Below are 25,700 nucleotides of genomic sequence, written 5' to 3'. Positions count from 1 at the left end.
GGACATTGCGCCATCACCACAAAACAACTTGCTTATAATATGTCCAATTGCGCCTAGAGAAGCCTCAAAGCTACTAGAACAAAATAATTTGGAGCGATCAATCCAAAATTTAGCTTTATGGTCACAACCATAAATGCTACAGGGCTCATAACAATAAAAAAAAAGTCTAAAAACCCGCCTAAATCAGTACTTGGACGATCAAAAAGACAGGTCGTCCAAGTGCCGATAAAACGTGTTTTAGACATATCTAAAAACAGCATAGGTTTTTTCAGTGCTGCTTTACACCCAGAGCTGAAAGGGGCGTTTTAGGAGGAGTGGTGAGGGTGGGATTTGGGTGGCACGTGGGCCGACCTAGACTTAGTCGTACTGCAAGTATAACCGAAAGTTTAACGAGACTGCCTAGACGGAACTTATACGTATTTACTTAGGCGATCTAAAATAACCACTGCAGACACAAAGTACATACTCCCCCAGTGATCACTGACCCCCCACCACCGCCATAAAAAGGCACGTACCTACCTCCAGAATATCAGCACCTGGAATAGGAAAGCTTAGTAGAGCTTCGCAGAGGTGGTTTAAGTAGTCTGGGGGAGTGGGCGAGTGAACCATAGAGAGGAGGACCCAGGCCCATAAGCCACTCTAACCACTTTATTCATAGTGAAACATGTGCATTCACCCATACCCCCCCCAAACCCTATTGTACTGCCATATAGGTGGTACCTGCAGCCATAAGGGCTATGGGGTGGTAGACAGATAGGTCTAGTAGGTTTTGGGGGGCTCACCATGACCTATAAGGGAGTTGTGGTGATATGTTTATGTGGTACCCTTTTTGTGAAGTTCACAGTAGTGCCCTGTAAGTTGCTCCACTATTCTGTTGCCATATCTGGGTGTCCAGTCCATCACTTTGTTGACCCCTCCCACATCCAAAAGGTTTTGTCCTAGGTGTTTTTGACTTGAACGATTTTTGGGATGAGAATGGGTATAAAGATAGATGACTTAGCAGTCTGGACGATCAAACGGATGGACATACAAGTAGAGGATTCTCTGAAAAAATTTTGGATGTATTTTTCCAGAATGGACTGTAGATACTGCCGACTTTGGGCGACTAGCGACTTAGGCCCAAAACGGACTTGGACTTATTTTTTGATTAGGCCCCTCCACATTTGTAGAGTCAACAAGCCCTAAAGTATGAAGAGAAGCACACCATTTCTACTTTGAAGCATAGAGAATTTGATCAGAATTGATGAAAAGGTGAATGCAGCATCTTATCAGAAAATATTAGAGGAGAATTTGCATTCATCAGCCAAGAAGCTTGGACTTTCCAACATGACAGTGATCTGAAATAAGGCCAAATGAAGGTTCTGGCGTGGCCATCACAGGCTCCTGACTTTGGGGAGAACTCAAACATGCCCTTCATGCTAGAAATCCAAAGGCTTTTTGCCAAGAGGAATGGGCAGCTTTACCACATGAGAACCTAAAGGGCCTCATGCACAACTATCAGAAAAGCCTGCAGAAGATGGCGGCGATGTGAGGAGCCGTGAGAGACGCACTGAGATTGCTTCTCCTAACCAATTATACCTTTTCTCCAGATGCCCCATGCAAAGAGGAAAGGGGTGGTCAGGGTCGTTTCCTCGCTGGCCCTGGCGTCCACCCCGTTGCAGCAAACCGTGGATCGCTTCTTTTTGGCCCTTCCGGCGCCAGCATGTCCCAGAGTGGAGTCCGGCATTGGGCGGCAAAGTGAGGAAGTCGCTTGCCCTTTCTCTGTCTCCTCTGGTATCCCTCATACCTCCTTGTACGGCAACCACCGAGACGCTGAGGTGAGAGCCACGCGATCCCAGAAGTGGAGACACGGGGTCTCCCGACGAGAGCACAGCGTCTGTGGCTGGTCAGCTGATGGAAGCAAGCAAGAGAGGGGAGAATCTGTCCTCTCTGATGGAGGTTTCCCTGCATAGCATCTGGTTTTTGCTTCAACGGATGGAGACCAAAATGGAAAAATCGTCTGAAGAGATAACTAAAATAGTGGAGAGTTTGGATTCATTAACTAAAACTGTGGAAACAATGAAATTGGATTCTATAGTCCAAACTAAGCAGATGCAGGATGATATATTGCACTTACAACAGTTCAAGATGGCTTCAATTAAAGACAGTTCTTCTATACATAATAAATTAGTGCAATTTGAAAATTTTAATAGACGCTTGAACCTCCGTATTTTAAATTTTCCACAAATTCCGGGTGTATTGCCTCTCGACTTATTGAAAAGATATTTGATTGAAAACCTAAAGATTTCTTCAAATTGTATACCTCAATAAATAAAATTTACTATTTACCAAATAAGAAGATATCCGGAAGAGAAGGAGGAGAAAATGAGATTGGAAAAGAGAAAAGGAGGAAAAATAATGAAATAGAATTTGCTAATGTGACTGCTCTTCTTGAACAAACAATAACAGATGACACTGATAGAGCTACGCTCTTAGTATCATTAGTATTTGAGCAAGATGTAAATATGATTATGAAATTGTTCTTTAAAAATTCACAAAAATTATTTGGGGGACATAAAATATGGAAATACCCTGATGTCGCTAAGACGACTCAAGAACGGAGGAAAGAATTTCTTTCTATGCGCCAAGATACTATCAATTTGGGAGCGACGTTTCTTCTAGCATACCCCTGCAAATGCTTAGTTAGGTATTTGGGAGTTAAATACACACTTTTTTCTCCAAACCATCTGAAGGAATGTGAAAAAGATCATTAAGGACTGAGGGATAATAGAAATAAAGCCAGTGCTTAGATATTACATTACATTACATTACTGATTTCTATTCCGCCTCAACCTTGCAGTTCTGGGCGGATTACAAAAGAGACAACTGGACATTTCCAGGATAATTACAGAGAGAATTCTGGTCATTTCCAGGAGAAGTTACAAGAATAATGGAGCTGTATATTTTAAGAGCTACAAGATGCTGTACAAATAGGAAATAGTGCAGATCCAGTATATATACCGTTAGGGAAGCAGTTGACATGCTTGAGGCTAAAGAGAAGGGAACTGGTGAAGGGGGGAGTTGCGTTGAGGGGGGTCCGGTTGGGGTTAAGCCATCTGTATAAATTTTTTGAATAGGTGAGTTTTGATTTCTTTGCGAAAATGTTTGTAGTCATTTGTTGTTATCAGCAGGTTGGAGATAGTGTGGTCCAGTTTCGCTGCATGCGTCGCCAGTAGACTGTCAAAGATACATTAAGTCTATTTGTTAATAAATTCCTCCTTAAATTTTCTCTCATAATTTTTGTTTGACCATCCCCCCATTATAGTGGTCTAAGAAGGGGATAAAGGAATATTCTCGTAAGAATGAATTTGTATTACTTTTGGATTGTTTTCCTCCCTGTGTTTATTGTAGCAAGATGTATTCTTGTAAATTTTGATGAATAAATAGAAATAAATAATAAAAAAAAGAACAAACTGCAAGCCTTGATTGATGCAAAAGGGGGCAATACATGATGCTGAGAACTAAGGATATGCAAACTCTCAAACAGGATCATTTTATTCTTTCCTGTGATCCATAATAGTTTGATTTGAAACGCATTAAAATTAAAAAAGATGTATTGCCTGATCACTCATATTTTTCACCAACAGTACACATCTTACATAAATTCTGCTGGAGTATGTAAACTTATGAGCACAACTGGGGATTAGCGCCCGAGAAAAGGATCAGGGTATCATCGTAGACAATATGATGAAACCTTCCGCCTAATGTGTGGCGGTGGCCAAAAAAGCAAACAAGATGCTAGGAATTATTAAAAAAGGGATTGTTAACAAGACCAAGAATGTTATAATGCCCCTGTATCGCTCCATGATGCGACCTCATCTGGAATATTGCGTTCAATTCTGGTCTCCTTATCTCAAGAAAGATAAAGTGGCGCTAGAAAAGGTTCAAAGAAGAGCGACCAAGATGGTAAAGGGGATGGAACTCCTCGCGTATGAGTAAAGACTAAAACCGTTAGGGTTCTTCAGCTTGGAAAAGAGACGGCTGAGGGGAGATAGGATTGAAGTCTACAAAATCCTGAGTTGAGTAGAACGGGTACAAGTGGATTGATTTTTCACTCCGTCAAAAATTACAAAGACTAGGGGACACTTGATGAAGTTACAGGGAAATACTTTTAAAACCAATTGGAGGAATTTTTTTTCACTCTGAGAATAATGAAACTCTGGAAGGCGTTGCTAGAGGTTGAGGTAAGAGCAGATAACGTAGCTGGTTTTAAGAAAGGTTTGGACAAATTCCTAGAGGAAAAGTCCATAGGCTGTTATTGAGAAAGACATGGGGGAAGAAACTGCTTGCCCTGGATCGGTAGCATGGAATATTGCTCCTCTTTGGGTTTTGGCCAGGTACTAGTGACCTAACGGGCTACTAGGCTTGATGGACCATTGGTCTGAACCAGTGAAGCTATTCTTATGTTCTTGTGTAATCAACACCCCCCTCTTTTATGAAGCTGCGTTAGTTTTTTTATTGCCAGTCTTACCAGTAAAAACTCTGACGCTCATAGAATTCCTATCAGTGTCAGAACTTTTTACCCCAGTGGCCAGCGCTAAAAAAATGCTCTTTGCAGCTTCATAAAAGAAGAGGTCAATTGAGTTAAATTTTTATGCAGGACATCCTGAGAATCATGGGAGAGGCCATCAGAAACACCCTATTAAGGTTTGAAAAATCTGCCAAAATGTGACATTTCCGATCAGCGCCAGCATCCAAATATTCCTTCTGGAGTGTCTGAGTCTTTACAATTGATGAATTCCTCCTCTGTAAAGGAGGAATGGAAGGGACGTGTGTTCATTTCCAAATGGAAAATATCCCTACCACATTCTCTGGTTGGATAATCGAGTTCAGAGTTTTAAAAATGATTAAAAACATCTCTTTTTATAGAAGCTTTTTAAGTGGTTAAGAAGCAAATAACTGTGTATTGTTTTCTTTTATTATGTCTTATACTATTTTTACCTTTTGTTTGTTTTTGTGTATTCCACTTAAGTATAAGTGGGATATAAGTTTTTAAAAGAAAGAACTAAAATATTTTTTTTCATTAGAACACAACATGAAAAATAGCTCTCGGAATGGCAGGGTTATTTTGCTTTCCTTTTTATTTTGGAAAAGGAAAGGAATCATTCAAAATTGACACCCCAACCCCACCGGCTCCATTTACCCCCCGTTTGTGGGGACTCTAGAGGAAATAAGGTGGGAGTAATCCCCAGCTGCTTCTGCTCAGCCAGATCCCATTTTAAATTGTGGTGGTCAGAAATATTGATAAAAATGCCAACAACATTCACTAGAAAAGAAAGCTCCCCTTTTTGAAGGTCACAAACATAAGAACAGCTGACAAAGAGTTAACCCTAAGGACAAGAATCCTGGGACAGCTGGAGAAGAAACCGTCCCAGCTGAGGTGTCAAAGACTCCTTAAAGGGCCCCTAACCTGCAAAGAATTGAGCACTGAATCCCACCTCCACAGAAGTCAGATAAATGCACTGCTCCCTCTGATCTTTGCAACCTTAGTCACAATAGACCCACAATCTCCCTGTACTTTGTATGAACAGGGGGAGGAGAAGATCCTACTGTACCTGTCTGCTAGGTCACCAAAGATAACCGCTCCAAAGAGGACTCCCAGCATGAAGGTGGGCTGGGCTAACTTAGCAAGCCATGCTCGCTCGCAGACCAGATCCCAGTCTGTGACGATGCTGCTCTCTAGCTTGCTCTGATCGTAGAGGAATCCATCCGAGCAGGTCTGCACGCTCCTTGGCCCTTCGTAATCATATGTCAGATTAAAAGCATTCTCCCTTCGGGTCCTGCTGCACTGGGTGAGCTCCCAGATCTCGCCGTTCTCCAGCTGGACTACAAGATAGTCTGTGGCCGAAGTCCACAGTTCCCAGGCATCTTCAATTCTGCTGCTGGAGGAATTGGCCAGCAGAAAAGAGCTAACATTGCCAGCAACTGTGCACAAATGTTTAGGAGTTATGGCAATGAAAACAGAAGCCAGGTAGTGAATCCCACAGGAGATAGCTTGGAAGATGGATGCAAAATAGATGCATGCCTGGAATCTGCAGGGGCAAAAAAGATTGTGTGTTAAAAAAGCATGGCTATTGCAAACCCTAAGAATGCCACAAAATCGATAAATCATCAAATAAGAGTAAAACAGGAAAGATCACATCTCCAAGAATAATATTCATCACAAATGTACTACTGCAGATTACAACTCCAACGACAAGGCCAATTTAAAATATATGTCTTGAGTTGCCTTTTAAAAGTTCCTTGATTCCTCTTTTCACTATTCAATAAGGAGAATATTTCATAACGTTGGTGCTATGTACAAAAATGCACAATTCCTGGTCCCGATTACAGGCGTCCTACAGCTGTCTAACCATAAAAAAAAAAAAAAAAATGTTCCCCAGGCAGGCCGCCTATATTGGAGGTGCCTCCAGGAGCATAGGGAGGCCCGCAGGCGAACCTAGGTGGCCTTACGCATCTCCCTAGGCCAGCAGGAGACGCGTACAATGTAGGCTAGCAAAATGCTGGCCTACATTGTAAGCAGATGCAGCCGCTACACTTATTGTGGCATCTGCGGCCGCCAGTCCCCCCACCCCCTCCCCGAAGATCACGGCAGGAGGGATGCCCAATCCATCCTGTTGGTCGCCCCAATGAAACCCCCACACCCCTCCCCAAGGATCGCTGACAGGAGGGTACCTAAACCCTCCTGCCGGACCCCCCCTAATGAAACCCCCAACCCCCCTCCCCCCGGGCTAACCTTGAAAGTTGGTTGGATGGACAGTCTTCCCACTGGCTGGTGGGCCTGCCCCTATCCAGTCCATCCCAGAGGAGACTAAGGCTTAATTGGCCTGAGGGGAGGGGGGTGTTCCGGGCAGGAGGGATTGGGCACCCTCCTGCTGCAATGTTCGGGGAGGGGTGGGGGGTTTGGGCACCCTTTTGCCAGCAATCTTTGGGGAGGGGTGGAGGGGGTTTGGGTGTGTTCTGGGCAGGAGGGATTGGGCATCCCTCCTGCTGTGTTCATTCAGGGGGTGGGGGGACTGCCGGCCACAGCCACTATACTTATCGTGGCAGGGAGATCCCTTGCCGCAATAAGTGTAGCGGTCGCATCTATAATAACCTGGTTCTGTAACCGGCATCTGTAACAAGGACGTCGGTTACAGAATTGGGTTTATTTTAGGTGGCCTTAGGCCTGATTCTGTGTAGGATGCCCGTCGGCTTCTGAGACCAGGCATCCTATAGAAAATCCAGGTTTAGATGTGCTCTAGAAATATGTGGCACAACCATTCTCATATCGTTCAATGATCTGAGCAGCCTATGGAGGCTCCATCTCCCATAGTGCCCTGTGTACTAATATCAATATTTTAAAATCTATTCTGTACTTCACGGGCAGCTAGTGACATCTTAAATACTGTACATGAGTTCTCCCCAACATACACAGAGCTGCATTTTGAAGAATTTACAAATGCTTTATGAGATTTTCCAGACAATTATCCTGTGGACACCACATTTCCATAATCTAGCTGAGAGAACAAAAAAGCTTCTTCTGGAAAGCACCTGATTGCTCTAAGTTGCCTGAGTACCCCAAATCTTTTTTTTATTATTGTTGATACTTAGAAACATAGAAATACAAGCAAAAGATTGACCCTTAATCCCACAGAAAATGCAAATCCTCTCTGCAGATGGGGATGTTGAAGATGCAATTTGATAATCCGCATAAAATATATCTAGGACACAGTCCGTGTTTCAACAATGCTGTCTTCCTCAGGGGTCCCTAAAAGTCCTGATTTAAAAACTACAGCTGCCTAAAATTGGGACGCACTTTGCAGAATCCGGGCCTATATGTCTATGTCTGAATTCAAAAGGGCCTGGGACAGGCACGTGGGATCTCTCAGAGAGAGACAGAGATAATGGTTAGTGCGGATGGGCAGACTGGATGGGCCATTTGGCCTTTATCTGCCATCATGTTTCTATGTTTCTATTGAATTCAAGAGGGCTTGGGATAGGCACGTGGGATCTCTCGGAGAGAGAAAGAGATAATGGTTACTGTCTGCAGATGGGCAGATTGGATGGGCCATTTGGCCTTTATCTGCCATCATGTTTCTATGTTACTATTGAATTCAAGAGGGCCTGGGATAGGCACGTGGGATCTCTCGGAGAGAGAAAGAGATAATGGTTAGTGCGGATGGGCAGACTGGATGGGCCATTTGGCCTTTATCTGCCATCATGTTTCTATGTTTCTATTGAATTCAAGAGGGCTTGGGATAGGCACGTGGGATCTCTCGGAGAGAGAAAGAGATAATGGTTACTGTCTGCAGATGGGCAGATTGGATGGGCCATTTGGCCTTTATCTGGCATTATGTTTCTATATAAAATTTGCAATTGTGTATTCACATATGACAATGATAAAGAGGTCTTGAAGCAATAGGCCCATGTCTCAGCCCAGAAAGTATTCAAACTACAGTTTCCTATTCATGTATCAAAAGCGAGGAGGTGGTATAGAAAATGACCATTTTCAGTAACAGTGGTTAATGTAGATGGGTTTACACAAATTTCTGGAGGAAAAGTCCATAGTCTGCTATTGAATGTTTCTACTATTTGGGTTTTTTCCAGGTACTTGTGACCTGGGCCACTGTGGACCAAGATACTGGGCTAGATGGACCATTGGTTTGACCTCGTATGGGTAGTTTGACTCTAATCTAACTATTTTAATTTGATTGTTGATTTTTATATAAACCGAGTCGAGTTCCTTTTAGATTAGATTAGATATTTTTATCTTAAATCCCGCACTGGATGATCTGGAGGAGGCTTTGAGATTTGTTCAAAAGATCAAAGTGGATAACTGGGCAGCCAATCATTTCTTACAGCTGAACAAGAAAGTCCCCTAAATTTGTTTCAGTACTCCAAGTGGGTTTATTGAGTTCTGGAGAAATTCTTATGATAGAAGACAAATCTAGGGTTTGGGGTCTTATTTTGTGGCTTGACATTTGAGAATGAAATAAACGGATTGGTAAGGAGAGTCTTTTTCTGTTTTATCTTGAAAGAGATTTCAAACAGTGGGAAGAGCCTCAGTTGGATTACTGTAATTCTTTATATTGTGCTGTTACACTGAATTTAAGAAATAGGCTACAATTGCTTCAAAATACAGCTATGTGCTTGGTTTATAGAGCAAAAAAAATATGACCTGGTTACTCCTCTTCTGAATCAATGACACTGGTTGAAGATTGAGAAGAGAGTAAATCTTGCATTGGTTATACTTACAATATATATAAATTGTTGCAGGGAATGGGACCAGAAGAGAAGAAGAGACATTGCGGGCGAATGTCTCTGCTTTTTTCTCAAATCTCTTCTTTGGGGTTGTCTAAGGATAATTCTTTGTTAATGCAAAAAGCTTCTTTATTGGCTAGGAAATGTATACTTTTGCTGTGGCGCCAGGAAGAGGTACCTACTATTACTATGTGGAAAAATGAACTGTTCACTCTGTTACGGTATGAATATTTGGATGTTAAGAATTGTGGAGAAAGTTCTGGGCTATTTGGGCTCCCATTTGGGAAAGATTGTCCCATGGAGCCCAAAGTACCCTGTTGAATTTTTGACTTTCTTGAGGGTATAGGGTGGGATTGGGATCGGGAGATGATTTTTGAATTGTCTTGTACAGTTCTTTAGTCTCCGTGCAGAAACCTCTTATCTTCTGTTTTGCACTAATTTTGTATATGTTCTGACTGTTGTATTTCATTTGTATGTGTCTTTTTTTCAAATAAAACCAAATTGGGAAAAAAAACCCAAAAAACAAAACAGCAGGGTAGAGCCTATTTCTTCACAAGTTTCCCTTAATGGTTTCTTTTTCAAAGAAAAGCTATTCCTTTCAACTTTCCCACTCCTTTCTGTTGACATTCTCTGTAGGGCTTGCCATGTTCCAAACCAGTTGCAAGAAACCATTTTATGCAGCATTCAGTCACAGCTCTGGTCAGGCAGAGTTTTTCCACATAGGAGAATCTTACCTCAGGCAGATTCTGTCAGCACAACAGGCCAGCTCTTCAGTTCAGCTTCCGTAACTCCTATGTTCCCTCTGGGGCCTCCATATGCAGCAAAATTCCATGCAGTGGCTACCCCCATATCTTTCTCAATAGCAGACTATGGACTTTTCCTGCAGGAACTTGTCCAAACCTTTCTTACATAAGAACTTAAGAAGTGCCATCTCCGGATCAGACCCTAGGTCCATCAAGTCCGACGATCCGCACACGCGGAGGCCCCGCCAGGTGTACCCTGGCATAGTTTTAGTACCCATATCACTCTAAGCTTCTTGTAAAGAGAAGTGCATCTAGCTTACCCTTACACATGTCACTCTATGCCACTCATAAGGAAATGTACATCTAACTTACCCTTAAATCCTAGAACGGTGGATTCCGCAATTACCATCCAGCTACGCTATCTGCTCTTACCACAACCTCTGCGGTGCGATCTGGGACAAGTAGTCTGCTCAGCCTTGGGCTAGCAGCCCCTGCTGTATGGAGGTGGAACAGTAGTATAAGTGGAAGATAACTCCTTACTCTTCCACAAGATGCAATATTTTTTTTAAATTGTTATTATGGGAATAGTATGAAATATAAAGAAATAAGACTAGAGAAACAGGGCCTCTTCTCCCTTGAAAAGAGAAGACTGAGAGGGGACATGATCGAAACATTCAAGATATTGAAGGGAATTGTTCACCCTCTCCAAGGTGAAGAGAACGAGAGGGCACTCGCTAAAGTTAGAAGGGAAAAGATTCTGTACAAATGTAAGGAAGTTCTTCTTCACCCAGAGAGTGGTAGAAATCTGAAACGCTCTCCTGGAGGCTGTTATAGGGGAAAACACCCTTCAGGGATTCAAGATAAGGTTGGATAAGTCCCTACTGGAACAGAACGTACGCAAGTAAGGCTAGGCTCAAATAGGGCACTGGTCTTTGACCTAAGGGCCGCCATGTGAGCGGACTACTGGGCACGATGGTCTGACCCAGCAGCGGCAAATCTTATGTTCTTAGAATAGAACTGAATCTCTCTCCATTTAGCACAGTGGCAGACACCAGTGGCTGGATCTTGACTGATAGCTGTGGCTGTGCCTCTCTCTCTTTGTGGCCTGGTGGGGGGGATGTGCTTGACTGACAACTGGTGCTGTAACTCTCTTGATGGTCTCATGGCATCCCCCTCTCTTGGACTGTAATTGCAGTGTCTTTATCTCTTTTTTTTCTGGCTGGCAGAGTCCCAAAGGTTGTTTCCAGTAGCAACCTTGTAGTTGGACCACACCTAGGGCTTCTGAGGTGACAAAAACTCACTGTGCACAAATGAGACTTTATTCAACACTTGATATACCGTCTATCATCTGGTACCTAGACAGTTTACAATGCTAAAAAAAAATAAAAATTAAAACAAGATCTACAAGTTCAATGAGGAAGACAGAACAAACAAAAACAAATGGCTCAAAGGGGAGGTAAGAGCAAAATACATCGAGATAAAATAAAAATAAAAGGGTGGTAAATGAGGAGGGAAAACCCACAGAGGCTTTTTAAAAGTGGTTGGTATTCATCTCTTCCTTCCAAAAAAGGGATTAAAGGAGTCAAGATTTTTAGTCAATCTCTGATCTTTAAGTTTTCTCAACTTTGGAATGATCTTCCATTTCTTTTAAGGAGTTTCGGCTCACTTCGATTTTCTCACAAATCTTTAAAAACTACTTTTTTTTTACTCTTTGAAAATTAATTTCACAAAATTAGTCTTATTTTTTACGGTTTTTATTTGTTAAGTTAATTATTGTAAACCGAGTCGAGCTTTCTTAGAATGACGACTCGGTATATAAAGATTAGATCAATCCGAAAGTTGTCCAATGATTCTTCCAGTGGGAGAGCATTGCATAGGATGGGGGGCTCTGACTGAGAATATAGCATTACACGTAGTATCGTAAAAGTGTTCCCTAAGTTCGTAGTGCTCGTAGATGTCCCATAGAGAAACTGATTTAGGGGTACTTAAAAGCTGGACTAGATAAAAGATATTTGAAGATATTTAGCTTTTTTAGCCAGTGGCAGCCCAAGACAGGAATCTATCTATCTATATCTGCCTCTTTCTTGCTCTGCTGGGTCTAAACATCTCCTGCTTCAGTGCATTCACTGGTTTCAACATACCTCCCCCAGTCAGCGCAGAATGTGGGTGACATTTGACCACTTGCCCTTAGAACTAAAGACTGTGCAGACACATGTTACTGATTAAAAATGGTGTGTGAGCTAAGGAAGGAGGGAGCTGGGGGATGGGCTAAAAGCCTCCAGATGACATCATTTTCTTTGAACTTTTCCTAACACCATGCTGAGATGGAAGATTAGAAGTGGCTCAAAGGGAACCGTCACCCTAACACTGGACAGTCCATAACCCTACTCCCCACTGCTCACCACCTTAGCCATCAGAATAACCTTCCCCCACCCTGGCATCCTCTTTGTCTGTTTAGATTGTAAGCTCTTTAGATCATGGACTGTCTCCTATGTGACTCTTTACAGCACTCTGTATGTCTGGCAGCGCTCTAGAAATAATTAACAGTGGTAGTAGTAGTATCTCCTAACTCCCTGCTAGGACACTGGGTCAGTAGAAACAGGGAGCAAAGCATAAAGTCCTACCTACAACCAACAATCAATCGTACATTAGCAACAAAGTCTCAATCAATATTGAACATAAGAACATAAGCAATGCCTCTGCTGGGTCAGATCTGAGGTCCATCGTGCCCAGCAGTCCGCTCACGCGGCGGCCCAAAAGGTCCAGGACCTGTGCAGTAATCCTCTATCTATACCCCTCTATCCCCTTTTCCAGCAGGAAATTGTCCAATCCTTTCTTGAGCCCCAGTACCGTATTCTGCCCTATTACGCTCTCTGGAAGCGCATTCCAGGTGTCCACCAAACGTTGGGTAAAGAAGAACTTCCTGGCATTTGTTTTGAATCTGTCTCCTTTCAACTTTTCCGAATGCCCTCTTGTTCTTTTATTATTTGACAGTTTGAAGAATCTTTCCTTCTCTACTCTCTCTATGCCCTTCATGATCTTGTAGGTCTCTATCATATCCCATCTAAGTCTTCTCTTCTCCAGGGAAAAGAGACCCAGTTTCTCCCATCTCTCAGCGTATGACAGGTTTTCCATACCTTTAATCAGACGTGTCACTCTCCTCTGAACCATCTCAAGTAACGCCATGTCCTTCTTAAGGTACGGCGACCAATATTGGACGCAGTACTCCAGATGCGGACGCACCATCGCCCGATACAACGGCAGGATAACTTCTTTCGTTCTGGTTGTAATACCCTTCTTGATTATGCCTAGCATTCTGTTTGCCTTCTTAGCGGCCGCTGCGCACTGTGCCGTCGGCTTCATTGTCATGTCCACCATTACCATTACAATCAAGCTAAAGCTAAATACAACCAAAACCAAAATTCTATACTTCCACACCACCCAGCAGAGGGCACCGACAAGCATCACTCTTCGATCAGGCAATAGCCTCACTGTAGATGAAACCTCCAAAATCCTAGGCTGCATTCTAGACTCCACACTTACCACGGAACCTCAAATCTCCGGAAGAAATCCCTCTTTACCATGAGACAACTAAGACTCATCAGACCATACTTTCACCAACACCACTTTGCCCTGATTGTACAGTTGATGATTCTACAAGTTTATTAGGATTTTATATACCGCCTATCAGGGTTATCTAAGCGGTTTTTACAATCAGGTACTCAAGCATTTTCCCTATCTGCCCCGGTGGGTTCACAATCTATCTAACGTACCTGGGGCTATGGAGGACTGAGTGACTTGCTCAGGGTCACAAGGAGCAGCGTGGGGTTTGAACCCACAACCCCAGGGTGCTGAGGCTGTAGATCCAACCACTGCGCCACACACCCCTCCTACCACAACTGGACTACTGTAACTCCACCTACATGGGAATTAACACTGCTCCAATAGATTCTAGGAATTCCACTATCCTTTCCAGCATTATTTTTCCTATAAGTGAAGTGAAGCTTACCGACATGTAGTTTCCTGCTTCATGTCTGCAACCACTTTAGTAAAGAGGAACCACATCTGCTCTTCTCCAATCCTACAGAACCTTCCCTGTCTCTGGGGATTTAATGAAGAAATCTTTTAAGTGGAGCTGCCAGAACCTCTCTGTGTTTCCTCAAGATCCTGGGATGGATTCTCATTGCTTTGTCCACCTTCAATTTTTCAAGTTGTTCATAAACACTTTCTTTCGTGAATGATGCGGTTTCCACTCCTTTCTCACATGTAACTTTGCCAACCAATCACGATCCTTCTCCAGGATTTTCTTCCATGATCATAGAACAGAAATATTTGTTTAGCACGTTTGCTTTTTCCTCATCACTCTCCACATAGCGGTTCATAGCTTCTTTTTTTTTTTTTTTAATCTTTCTCCTTTCACTAATATACCTGAAAAAATTTTTGTCTCCCATTTTTACATTTCTAGCCATTTGCACTTTTGCCAGACATATGACCTTATTTCAACTGCATCTCTAAGTACAGAGAGTGCTTGCAAGTCCCCAGAATGAGAGCACAACTGCTTAAGACCTGAATTATCAGAACAGGAGAAACCCCTGCCCCTTAAAATAGAAACTGCTCTCACTGTTGGGGAATGAAATTGGCTTGGAACAGGTTGTGAGAAAACCTCGCAGTGCCCCCATTGCCTGATGCTTAGCAGATTTGCGCTTTGGCTTCCAGATATTCACTGTGACGTAACTGAAGACTTAGAGAACAAGGGGACATTAAAGGTAGCACAAGTTTCTGACAGAAACGATAAACTGAGAACATTGCAGGAGATTAAATGTGGTACTGAAAAGTGCTTTAACAGCATGAAGCCATCAATCAGCTAGCAATTTCCCTACTGTTACTACTTAGCAATTGTAGGCTGGCCTTTTAAATATCTTGAAAAACTGGATATACAAAGAACAAAAGTCCTCCGGCCCATCAGGAAGCTGATAAGAACCAATGGACTGGGGTCATTTCCCAGTGTGGCTCTTTAGGACCCTGGGCAAGTCACTTAATCCTCCAGGGACAGAGAAAGTACTCAATAAACAGAAATATGAACATAGGGACAGAGAAAAGCAGTACCTCAAATCCTTGGCCCTTGACCCTGTCGAGAGTGTACTGAGTAGAAGGAGAATGGAGGCCTACGTAAGAGCAGCAAAAGACTTCAATATGCAAACAATCTAATCCCAACAAGAGGGTTTGAGTCGGTTAACAAAATATTAACACAACTAGTGTTTAAGCCCGTTAGGGTGCTAGAGTAGATGTCTGTCTGTCTGGGTTTTTTCTTTGTCTCTCTCTCCTTGGATGCTGTCTGTCTGTCTGTTATTCTTTCTGTTTGTGTCTCCCCCTAACCCTCTGTTTTTCTTTCTGTATGTCTCTGTTTCTCTTTCTGGCCCCTTACCTGCCTATATTTTTCTGTTGTGCCATCCCTGACTGTCTCTCTGTGGCCCTCTTCTGTCTTTTCCCCCCCAGCAAAGCATCTGCCCCCAGCACACCCCTCCACCCAAAGCAGCCCCCTTCCCCTCTCCCTGACTGTCTCTCCATTGCCCCCTTCTGTCTTTTCCCCCCCAGAGCAAAGCTGTCTGACCCCCAGCACATCCCTCCCCCCAAAGCAGCCCCTTTCCCTCTCCTTGACTGTCTCTCCATTGCCCCCTTCTGTCTTTTCCCCTCCCAGAGCAAAGCTGTCTGCCCCCCAGCACACCCCTCCCCCAAAGCAGCTCCCATACTCTCTCCCTGATTGTCTCTCTGTGGCCCCCTTCTGTCTTCCACCCCAGAGCAAAGCTGTCTGCCCCCAGCACACCCCTCCCCCCCAGCATCCACCTATCCCTCTCCCTGACTGTCTCTCCGTGGCCCCCTTCTGTCTTTCCCCCCGAGCAAAGCTGTCTGCCCTCAGCACATCCCTCCCCCCAAAGCAGCCCCCTTTCCCTCTCCCTGACTGTCTCTCTGTGGGCCCCTTCTGTCTTCCACCCCAGAGCAAAGCTGTCTGCCCCAGCACACCCCTCCCCTCACAGCAGCCCCCTTTTCCTCTCCCTCTCCCTGACTGTCTCTCCGTGGCCCCCTTCTGTATTTTCCCCCCCGAGCAAAGCTGTCTGCCACCAGCACATCCCTCCCCCCAAAGCAGCCCCTTTCCCTCTCCCTGTCTCTCTGTTGCCCCTTCTGTCTTCCACTCAAAAACAAAGCTGTCTGCCCCAGCACACCCCTCCCCCCACAGCAGCCCACTTTCCCTCTCCCTGACTGTCTCTCTGTGGCCCCCTTCTGTCTTTCCCCCCCAAGCAAAGCTGTCTGCCCCCAGCACACCCCTCCCCCCATAGCAGCCCCCTTTCCCTCTCCCTGACTGTCTCTCTGTGGCCCCCTTCTGTCTTCCACCCCAGAGCAAAGCTGTCTGCCCCCAGCACACCCCTCCCCCTATAGCAGCCCCCTTTCCCTCTCCCTGTCTCTCCGTGGCACCCTTCTTTTTTTCCCCCCAAGCAAAGCTGTCTGCCCCCAGCACACCCCTCCCCCCAAAGCAGCCCCCTTTCCCTCACCCTGTCTCTCCGTGGCCCTCTTCTGTATTTCCCCCCCAAGCAAAGCTGTCTGCCCCCAGCACACCCCTCCCCTCACAGCAGCCCCCTTTCCCTCTCCCTCTCCCTGACTGTCTCTCCGTGGCCCCTTCTGTCTTTCCCCCCGAGCAAAGCTGTTCCCCAAGCAAACCCCTCCCCCCAAAGCAGCCTCCTTTCCCTCTCCCTGTCTCTCCATTGCCCCCTTCTGTCTTCCCCCCGAGCAAAGCTGTCTGCCCCCAGCACACCCTTACCCCCAAAGCAGCCCCCTATCCCTCTCCCTGACTGTCTCTCTGTGGCCCCCTTCTGTCCTCCCCCCCAGAGCAAAGCTGTCTGTCCCAGCACACCCCTCCCCACAAAGCAGCCCCCTTTCCCTGTCCCTGACTGTTTCTCCGTTGTCCCCTTCTGTCTTTTCCTCCCCAGAGCAAAGCGGTCTGCCCCAGCACACCCCTCCCCCCAAAGCAGCTCCCTTTCCTGCTCCCTCTCTCTCTGTGGCCCCCTTCTGTCTTCCACCCCAGAGCAAAGCTGTCTGCCCCCAGCACACCCTTCTCCCATAGCAGCCCCCTTTCCCTCTCCCTGACTGTCTCTCTGTGGCCCCCTTCTGTCTTACCCCAGAGCAAAGCTGTCTATCCCAGCACACCCCTCCCCCCAAAGCAGCTCCCTTTCCCTCTCCCTGTTTCTATGTTGCCCCCTTCTGTCTTTTCCCCCCCAGAGCAAAGCTGTCTGCCCCAGCACACCCTTTCCCCCAAAGCAGCCCCCTTTCCCTCTCCCTGACTGCTCTGGGGGAAAGACAGAAGGGGGGCCACAGAGAGACAAAGCTTCCCCCCCAGCACACCCCTCCCCATAAAGCAGCTCTGATCGGGCCTGCTCTGATCGGGCCCAATCGGTCATGTTGATGAATCTAGCCCTTAATCCTCCACTGCCCCCCCCCCCCCCAGTACATTGATTGATTGTGAGCCTGCTGGGACTGATAAGGAAATGTTTGAAGTATCTGTATGTAAACCACTTCGAGTGTGGTTGTAAAAATTACAGAAAAGCGGTAATGCTGAAAATGTATTTATTTGATTTTTTTACACCATTCTCCCAGGCGAGCTCAGAGCGGTTCACATGAATTTATTCAGGTACTCAAGCACTTTTCTCTGTCTGTCCTGGTGGACTCACAATCTATCTAATGTACCTGGGCATTGGGGGGATTAAGTGACTTGCCCAGGGTCACAAGAAGCAGCATGGGTTTGAACCCACATCCCTAGGATGCTGAGGCTGTAGCTTTAACCACTGCACCACATGCTCCCCCTTGGAGCCTATCCACCCTGAAATGCCCCCAAAACACCTCCAGGATTGCTGGCTAGCATTTCAGCATTAACCAGTGATTTTCAGCTGGGATATCCTCCCAGTCAGCCACTGAGACACATGTTAACCAGTTAGCAACCGTTGCGGATTGGTGAACTCATTCTGAATATAGGGGGGAGGGGGTGGGGGGAATAAAGAGTGGAATCATGGCCCTAAGAGAATCAGAGAGAAAGAAAAGGATATGATCGCCTGGGAAATACAAAGTTGGATGCAAGAAAAGCAGCCTTTGTGGTGAAGGAGAGAAATACAACTGCATTGATAATAGAGGTATCAGTGCCAAGTGATTATTCTGTGAATCATTTGAAGAGAGAAACCTTTAGATAGCAAGAAATTCAATCAGAAACCACAAAAATGTGACAGAAAGATACAGAAATCTGTCCCATTGTAGTAGGTGCCAACTTATCAAAAAGAGAAGAGCAAGACTAGCAAAGGAAAGACTGCAAAAGGCAACTGATGCTACAATGGAGATCTCTGTGTGATAAAAGCTGCTGAAGGAGTGGAAGAAGAGAGGAGCGCCAGTGAAAGAGCGGCAGCAGGAAGAGACCTAGGATGTGGTAACAGCAGTTAGCATAGCTGGGTTTAAAAGAGGTTTGGACAAGTTCCTGGAGGAAAAGTCGAGTCTGCTATTGAACCAGATATAGGAGAAGCCACTGCTTGCCCTGGAGTGTTGCTACTATTTGGGTTTGGGACCTAGATTGGCCCCTGTGGAAACCGATGGACCATTCCTCTAATCCTCTTATGTCATGGGCAATGTTCCCTCTAAGCATAGCGCATGAACGATCGCTCACTATTTTCATTGGCGTCGCTCATAATTTTTCTCGTGTCGCTCACTAAAATACGCAGTGGGCGTGACTGGAATCGAGCACGGGCGGAGGTGAGAGGAAGCGGCGGTGGTGGCTCAGGCCAAGCAGCGGCGCGGCACTGCAAAAGGGGACAGAAGCGGTGCGAGTCCGGCGCTTGTCGTTCTCCTCGGGCGACGCCATGCCTGCGCGTCCTCCTCGGAGCCTTGTTTTTTTCATCCGCTGCTCCGCACTGCCGCCTGAAATGTGGCGTACCAAGGGGGGGGGCGGTCCGACGGTGGGAAGCAGAGAGAGCATAGGGCAGCTGCGGCGGTGGCTTTGGGGCCTGTTTCCCCCAATGGTGGCAGCAGTGGCTTTGTGGAGGGTACGGTGAAAGAAAGAAAGAAAGGGGGCAGGCAGGGAGACAGAAGGGAAACAGAAAAAAAGAAAGGGGGCATCAAGAGAGAAAAAAGAAAGGGCAGGGAGAGAGGAAGAAAAAGTTAGGGGAGGGAATGAAGTCTGGAGGAGAGGAAGCATACAGGCTGAAAGAAGGGAAGAAAGATTGGATGCACAGTCAGAAGATGAAAGTGCAACCAGAGACTCATGAAATCACCAGACAAGGTAGGAAAAATGATTTTATTTTAAATTTAGTGATCAAAATGTGTCTGAATTTATATATGCTGTCTATATTTTGCACTATGGCCCCCTTTTACTAAACCGCAATAGTGTTTTTTAGCGCAGGGAGCCTATGAGCATCGAGAGCAGCGCTGGGCATTTAGCGCAGTTCCCTGTGCTAAAAACTGCTATTGTGGTTTAATAAAAAGGATGGAGGGTATATTTGTCTATTTTTGTATGGTTGTTACTGAGGTGACAATGCATAGACTCATCTGCCTTGACCTCTTTGAAAAAAACCCCAGAATAGGAATAATAATTAACATTTTCTCAGCGTATAGTGTGCTTTGTGTTTTTTAATTTTATTGTTGATAGATCATTTTGACTTGGTCATTTTAAAGTAGCTCACAAGCTCAAAAAGTTTGGGCACCTCTGAGCTAGAGCGTTGGAACTGTGTATTTCTATTTTATTCCCCCTTTTACAAAACTGTGGAGCGTTTTTTAGCACCAGCCGTGGTGGTAGCAGCTCTGATGCTCAGAATTCTATGAGCGTCAGGGCTGTTACTACCGTGGCTAAAATCCACACTACAGTTTTGTAAAAGGGGGAGGGGTTAGTTTGTGATGACATATTCCATACTAGGCGAAGGTGTTTTCTGTGTTCTGTGTGTTCGAAAGACATGGTTTTCTGTTAGGATTGACGGTGTAGGATTGATCTGTGCTGGTCTGGCTTGTTTAGTTTTACAATGGGTGTATTGATGTACTGCTCACTGCAATATGTAAGATGCTGCCTTTTCCTAGGTACTCATGTGTGACGTGTGGCTTGTTACTAAAAATCATGTTTTTCTTACAGATGGGGGGGGGGTGCCAAAAAATGATGGGCCCCGGGTGTTACATATGCTAGCTACGCCACTGTATGTAAAGCAAAAACTTTAAGTAAATTGTTATTCTTCTAAGTTTTGAGTATTTAACCCTCCCACAATCTCACGGGCACTCGTCCTCCGCGCCTGCTCACAAATTTGTGGAGTATGTAACTTGTCGCTCATGCATATTTTTTTCTGCACACACCTCATCAATCCTTAGAGGGAACATTGGTCATGAGCAGTGTTCCCGCTAAGCTGCACTGGCGTGTGCTGGCGCACAAAATATACATCGCAGCGCACAAGTTTCTCGTCACAGCGCACAGCGTACGGCAGATGGCAGGGCGGCGAGAGGAGAATCGGGCGAGTTGGCTCATAACTTGCTGGCGCCCGATATTTTTAGCTCACAGCGAAAAAAGTTTGCTCACAACACCCGCCCGCTTAGAGGGAGCACTGGTCATGAGTGATAGATTAAAGTGTAGTTGAGGAGGAGTGAGTGCAAAAAGAAAGAAGCGCCATTGTAATTGAGGACTAGTAGGGATAGGGAAATGTGAATCCGTTTTAAACAGCTGTAGAAGTAACATTTGTTTCTTTGAGACAGATGATGCAAGGGACTGTTGATCTGAACTCTCCATTGCTTTCTTTATTTGCTTTGATATTCCCTCCTCCCCAGAGAGCTCAGAACGGGTTACAAACAAGATACAGACAATTCATGTAACATACATGATTTAACAGATGAGATATAGATAATTAGGCTATATGGCCTAGCAGGTATGGAATGAGGGTTTATAACCTACGGATAGTTCATCTTTACATTAGCAATTCCAGAGATGAGATGTTTCACATCAAGTTGGATTGTCCTGAAGCTTCAACACACAGGGTATAGTTCAATTTACTGTATGGCAGGAGGAGAAGGATAGTGGGTTGGATGCTCTGGTAGACAGTTTAACAATGATGAGCGGAGGATGTTGGAGTCTAGGTGCTATACTGAATGGATACTTGGCTAAGGGAATTAGGAGAAGAGGTAGGTTTTTATTGCTTTCCTACAGTTCAAAAGTCCTTTGAGGGATTTGATGTGCGGAGACAGTGGATTTTATACAGCACTTTGGCATAATGTGGTCTATAAATGTGAAATAAATGAAATAAGTTGGAGTCGGTCCAGAGGAAGGTCAGTGGTGTACGGGGACAGACTTAAAGATCTCAATTTGTATACTTTGAAGAAAAGGTGGGAGAGGGGGAATATGATAGACACACGAGACAAGTCTTTTTCAATTGAAAAGAAACTCCATAGTGAGAAGGCAGAGAATGAGGTTAAGCAATAATAGTTGAATCTCACCAAGAAGAGGTAAAAGGGGAAAAATAAAATCACTATGAGCAGATAAATTAGTATCTCAAAGGACCAAGAGTGATTGATTTTAAAATCTGATAATCCTACAATTTCAATACAAAACCTAGAAACATTCAAACATGAAATCTAAAACATAGAGATTCAAATCTGTTTACTCTTATCTCAGCACGCCTCTTCCATTGTGAGTGTCCAGAGAAGGGTCACTTGAAATGTTGGCGCTAATGCAAAAGATAATGAGAAACATGCTACATTAACGGAAGACCATAAATTCAGATTTTTACTTGGAGGGGCCTGAATATAATTTTGGTACAGAATGACAGAAACATAAAAGTTGTTTCCAGTGTGAGTAAGAATTTGTGTGGTGAAAACAGAGCTGGAAATTTTGAAAATAATAATAATAACAATTTATATACCACAGGATCGTGAAGTTCTATGCGGTTTACAATGATTAGAAATGTTACAGATTGAATGGAATAAACAAAGTACAGACTTAGAGATTGATAGTTCTAGAGATCGTTTGTTGAGGATTAAGATTGTATAGGTTGGTTTCCTAAGTATTTCAGGAACAGATGTGTTTTTAGGCGTTTCCTAATAATGGTCCAGATCTCTCTTCCTAGGTCTGGAGATTCTTCTTCACTCTCTCCCTGAGTGAACAGGATATCATTTCCTCTCCCATGTATAAGATCGTTACCTAGGCTTCCAGAAAAAGGAGGACGGATCAAGACATCTGGGTTTTATTTCCATTGCTCTCAATCTGTCCTCCTTTTTCTAGAGCCATATGGTAACCCAACATTTCCCTTCCCAGAGTATGACCACCCTCCTACCACACCCTGAGGAAACAACACAAAATTTCACCATCCATGGAAACTATACACTCCTCCCACCTATGCTGACACACCCTGAAGGAAGAGCATAACCTCCCAAGATTGAGACCCCCCACCTCTCCGAGACACCAGCTTATCCTCTCCACTCTCTTTTTTCCTCCCCAGTATCAGATTTCCCACCTCACTCATACTGCAATATCATCATACCCTCATCACCCCCCTATTGTATAAGTGTACTATCCATATGTACCCTTAACCCACAGTGAGGTAATAGAGAACATACACACAATCCCAGAGTGAGACAGTAACACCTGACTCCCATCCCAATGGAACAGAGCACCTTACCCCTTTCCTTAAGTCAGACCCCACTATCTCATCCTTAAGGAACAGAAGATGCTCTCACCTCTGCTTAAATTAGACCTTCCCCCTTCCCATCTCCTTATCCCCCTCCCCAACCTTACCATTAAATAGAACATATTTCTTCCCCTCCCAGTCATAACCCCCATCTCCTCTCCCCCAATCTGAAGGGAAAAAACACGCTCTCCTCCATCCAGCATGAGCTTTCTTCAATTCACCCTCATCTTAAACGAATAGAACAAACTGCCCCTCTCCCCAGTGAGATCCTCCATGTCATCCTGAGGGAACAGAGTAAACTCCCCCTTTCTTCGCAGAGAAACCTTCCATCTCAATCTAAGAGAACAGAATAATGTCTCTTTCCCTCTCCACTGGGACCCTTTAACTTGCCCTAAGAGAATAATCTCCCTTCTCTTTCCAGTGAGACCCTCCAACTTACCCTGAGGGAACATGACAAATGCCCAGCCCACAGTGAGATCCTCCAGTTTCCCCTGAGAGAACAGAACAAACTCCTCACTCTCCCCAGTGAGACCCTCCAGCTCACCTTGAGATAACATGACAACCCTTCCTCAATGAGACCCTCTAACTCATCTTGAGAGACCATGACAATCACCTCCCATGATACCCTCTAACTCATCTTGAGAGAACATGACAACCCCCCTCACCCTGGGGGAAAAGAACAAATTTCCCCCTTTCTCCCAGTTTAACCCTTGATTTCCCCCCCCAAGGGAATAGAATACTACTACTGTTACTACTATTTATTATTTCCAGAATACCCTTCTCCATATAGTTTGAGTCCCTTCCTCTGCACTCTCTTTCATATGGTCATCGACTGCTCCTTGGGCCAGTTTCTTTTTACAATGAAAAGGTTCCTGTTACCTGCCAAAGTGACCGAGGTAATCAAAGAGTTTCTCACAGCTCTGAGTCATGGCTGGGAGTCCTGTTCCGTGTCAGTGCAGCTCCTTCAGAGTAGATCAGTCTCAGGGGAAGAGCACAGAGGAAGTGGCTCAGCTGAGCCTGCTGGAGTGAATGAGGAGTGTGGGGCACAATCTGAGTGGGGAGGGGAGGGGAGGGGGGGCAGCCAGAGCTCCAGCTCCTCCTCTCTATAGCCTTAGTAAGACACAACATCTAGACTCAGCTGCAGGAATGTGACAGCTGCTGACTCTGGCACCGTATTCAAGAAAGAGTCAGCGTACGCCAAGGACAGCACACAGACATTGCACAAGCAACTTTCCTCTACACAACATGACCTGCAATTTCCCAAACTGTTCACTCCACTCACTGTCCCTCCACTCACTGCATCTGGAACCAATCCAGGCAGGGGGCAAGATGGGGTAGGGCACCCCAGACTGACCTGTAGTAGTCAAGGTAAAAAGAGGGAGTTCAATTACCAAAGAACAGTAACATAAAGTTACAGGGAGCAAGTTTCAGACGCTATGGTCAGTGGTTTCTGAACCGTGGCCACAACATTTAAGTCTTCCTTATACAGTATCCAGTGCCACTGTTGAGTTGGCAAAAAGCGCACATGGAGGGCGGTAGCTATTGCTGGATCTATGGACATATCATTAACAGGGATTGGGAATCAATGTTACAGTAACTGGGATAACTGGAGACAGAAATTAGAGAGACAGTACATATATTACAAGGTTGGAGTAGTACAGTTTCCAAGTTTTATTTAAAATTTGATAAAACGCTTATATAATAATTTCAAAGCAAAGTTCATTGATAAAATAGGCAACTAGAAACATATAATAGACAGACATTAACTACAATTTCATTATAAGAAAGATCGAGCAAGGGAAAAACCAATGAGCGATGGGGTTGCTGGTAGCCAAAAAGGTTTATTCTTGAGGGTCGCTATCAATGTAATATTGAAGAGCAATATATATTTATTGTTTCCAAATGTGTCAGTAAAAAGGAAGCTTTTGAGAGAACCTTGAAATCTTTCCAATACTGTCTCCTCTCTAAGATGACTAGGTAAGCGATTCTACTGTCTGGGGGGCTGTAACCAAAAAGATTTCATTTCGCTTCGTATTGATAAACTTCAAGGAAGGAATTGTAAGAACTAAAGTAAACTAAACCTTAGGCTTATATACCGCATCTTCTCTATAAACAGTAGAGCTCGGCAATGTGGCTTTGGAATAGAATGGAGAGGAGCGGAATTTACAACTTTGAAAATAGCCAACTTTTCAGATGTTTCAGAAATTGCCGCTGCTGGGTCAGACCAGTGGTCCATCGTTCCCAGCAGTTCGCTCATGCGGCGGCCCTTAAGTCAAAGACCAGTGCTCTAAATGAGCCCAGCTTCACCTGCGTACTTTCCCGTTAAGCAGGAACTTGTCCAACTTTGTGTTGAATCCCTGGAGGGTGTTTTCCCTACTACAGACTCCGGAAGAGCGTTCCAGTTTTCTACCACTCTCTGGGTGAAGAAGAACTTCCTTACGTTCGTACAGAATCTATCCCCTTTCAACTTTAGAGAGTGCCCTCTCGTTCTCCCTTCCTTGGAGAGGGTGAACAACCTGTCTTTATCTACTAAGTCTATTCCCTTCAGTATCTTGAATTTTTCGATCATGTCCCTTCTCAATCTCCTCTTTTCGAGGGAGAAGGGGCCCAATTTCTCTAATCTTTCACTGTACAACAACTCCTCCAGCCCCTTAACCATTTTAGTCGCTCTTCTCTGGACCCTTTCGAGTAGTACCGTGTCCTTCTTCATGTACGGCAACCAGTGCTGGACGCAGTACTCCAGGTGAGGGCACACCGTGGCCCAATACGGCGGCATGATAACCTTCTCCGATCTGTTCATGATCCCCTTCTTTATCATTCCTAGCATTCTGTTCGCCCTTTTCGCCGCCGCCGCACATTGCATGGATGGCTTCATCGATCAGAACTCCCAAGTCTCTTTCCTGGGAGGTGTCTTCAAGTACCGCCCCAGACATCTTGTATTCATGCATGAGATTTTTGTTACCGACATGCATCACTTTACACTTATCCACTC

At 44.8% G+C, this 25,700-nt stretch overlaps 1 protein-coding gene across 1 annotated transcript in view; it reads right to left on the bottom strand.

Moving 5' to 3' along the window:
* Positions 1-23,721, bottom strand: part of SLC22A16 (solute carrier family 22 member 16) — a 63,786-nt gene extending 40,065 nt beyond the window's left edge. The window contains exons 1-2 of the mRNA XM_033936293.1: positions 23,588-23,721; positions 5,595-6,071 (exon numbers count right to left, since the gene is read on the bottom strand). Of these exons, the coding sequence (XP_033792184.1) occupies positions 5,595-6,071; positions 23,588-23,637 (527 nt within the window). The 5' untranslated portion in view covers positions 23,638-23,721. The remainder of the gene's footprint in view (positions 1-5,594; positions 6,072-23,587) is intronic.
* Positions 23,722-25,700: the final 1,979 nt, after the last annotated feature.

This window comes from Geotrypetes seraphini, chromosome 3, assembly GCF_902459505.1.
Source record: "Geotrypetes seraphini chromosome 3, aGeoSer1.1, whole genome shotgun sequence".
Classification (NCBI taxonomy): Eukaryota; Metazoa; Chordata; class Amphibia; order Gymnophiona; family Dermophiidae; genus Geotrypetes; species Geotrypetes seraphini.
Note: the sequence above shows the minus strand (reverse complement) of the source record. Positions and strands in the feature narration are given on the sequence as shown.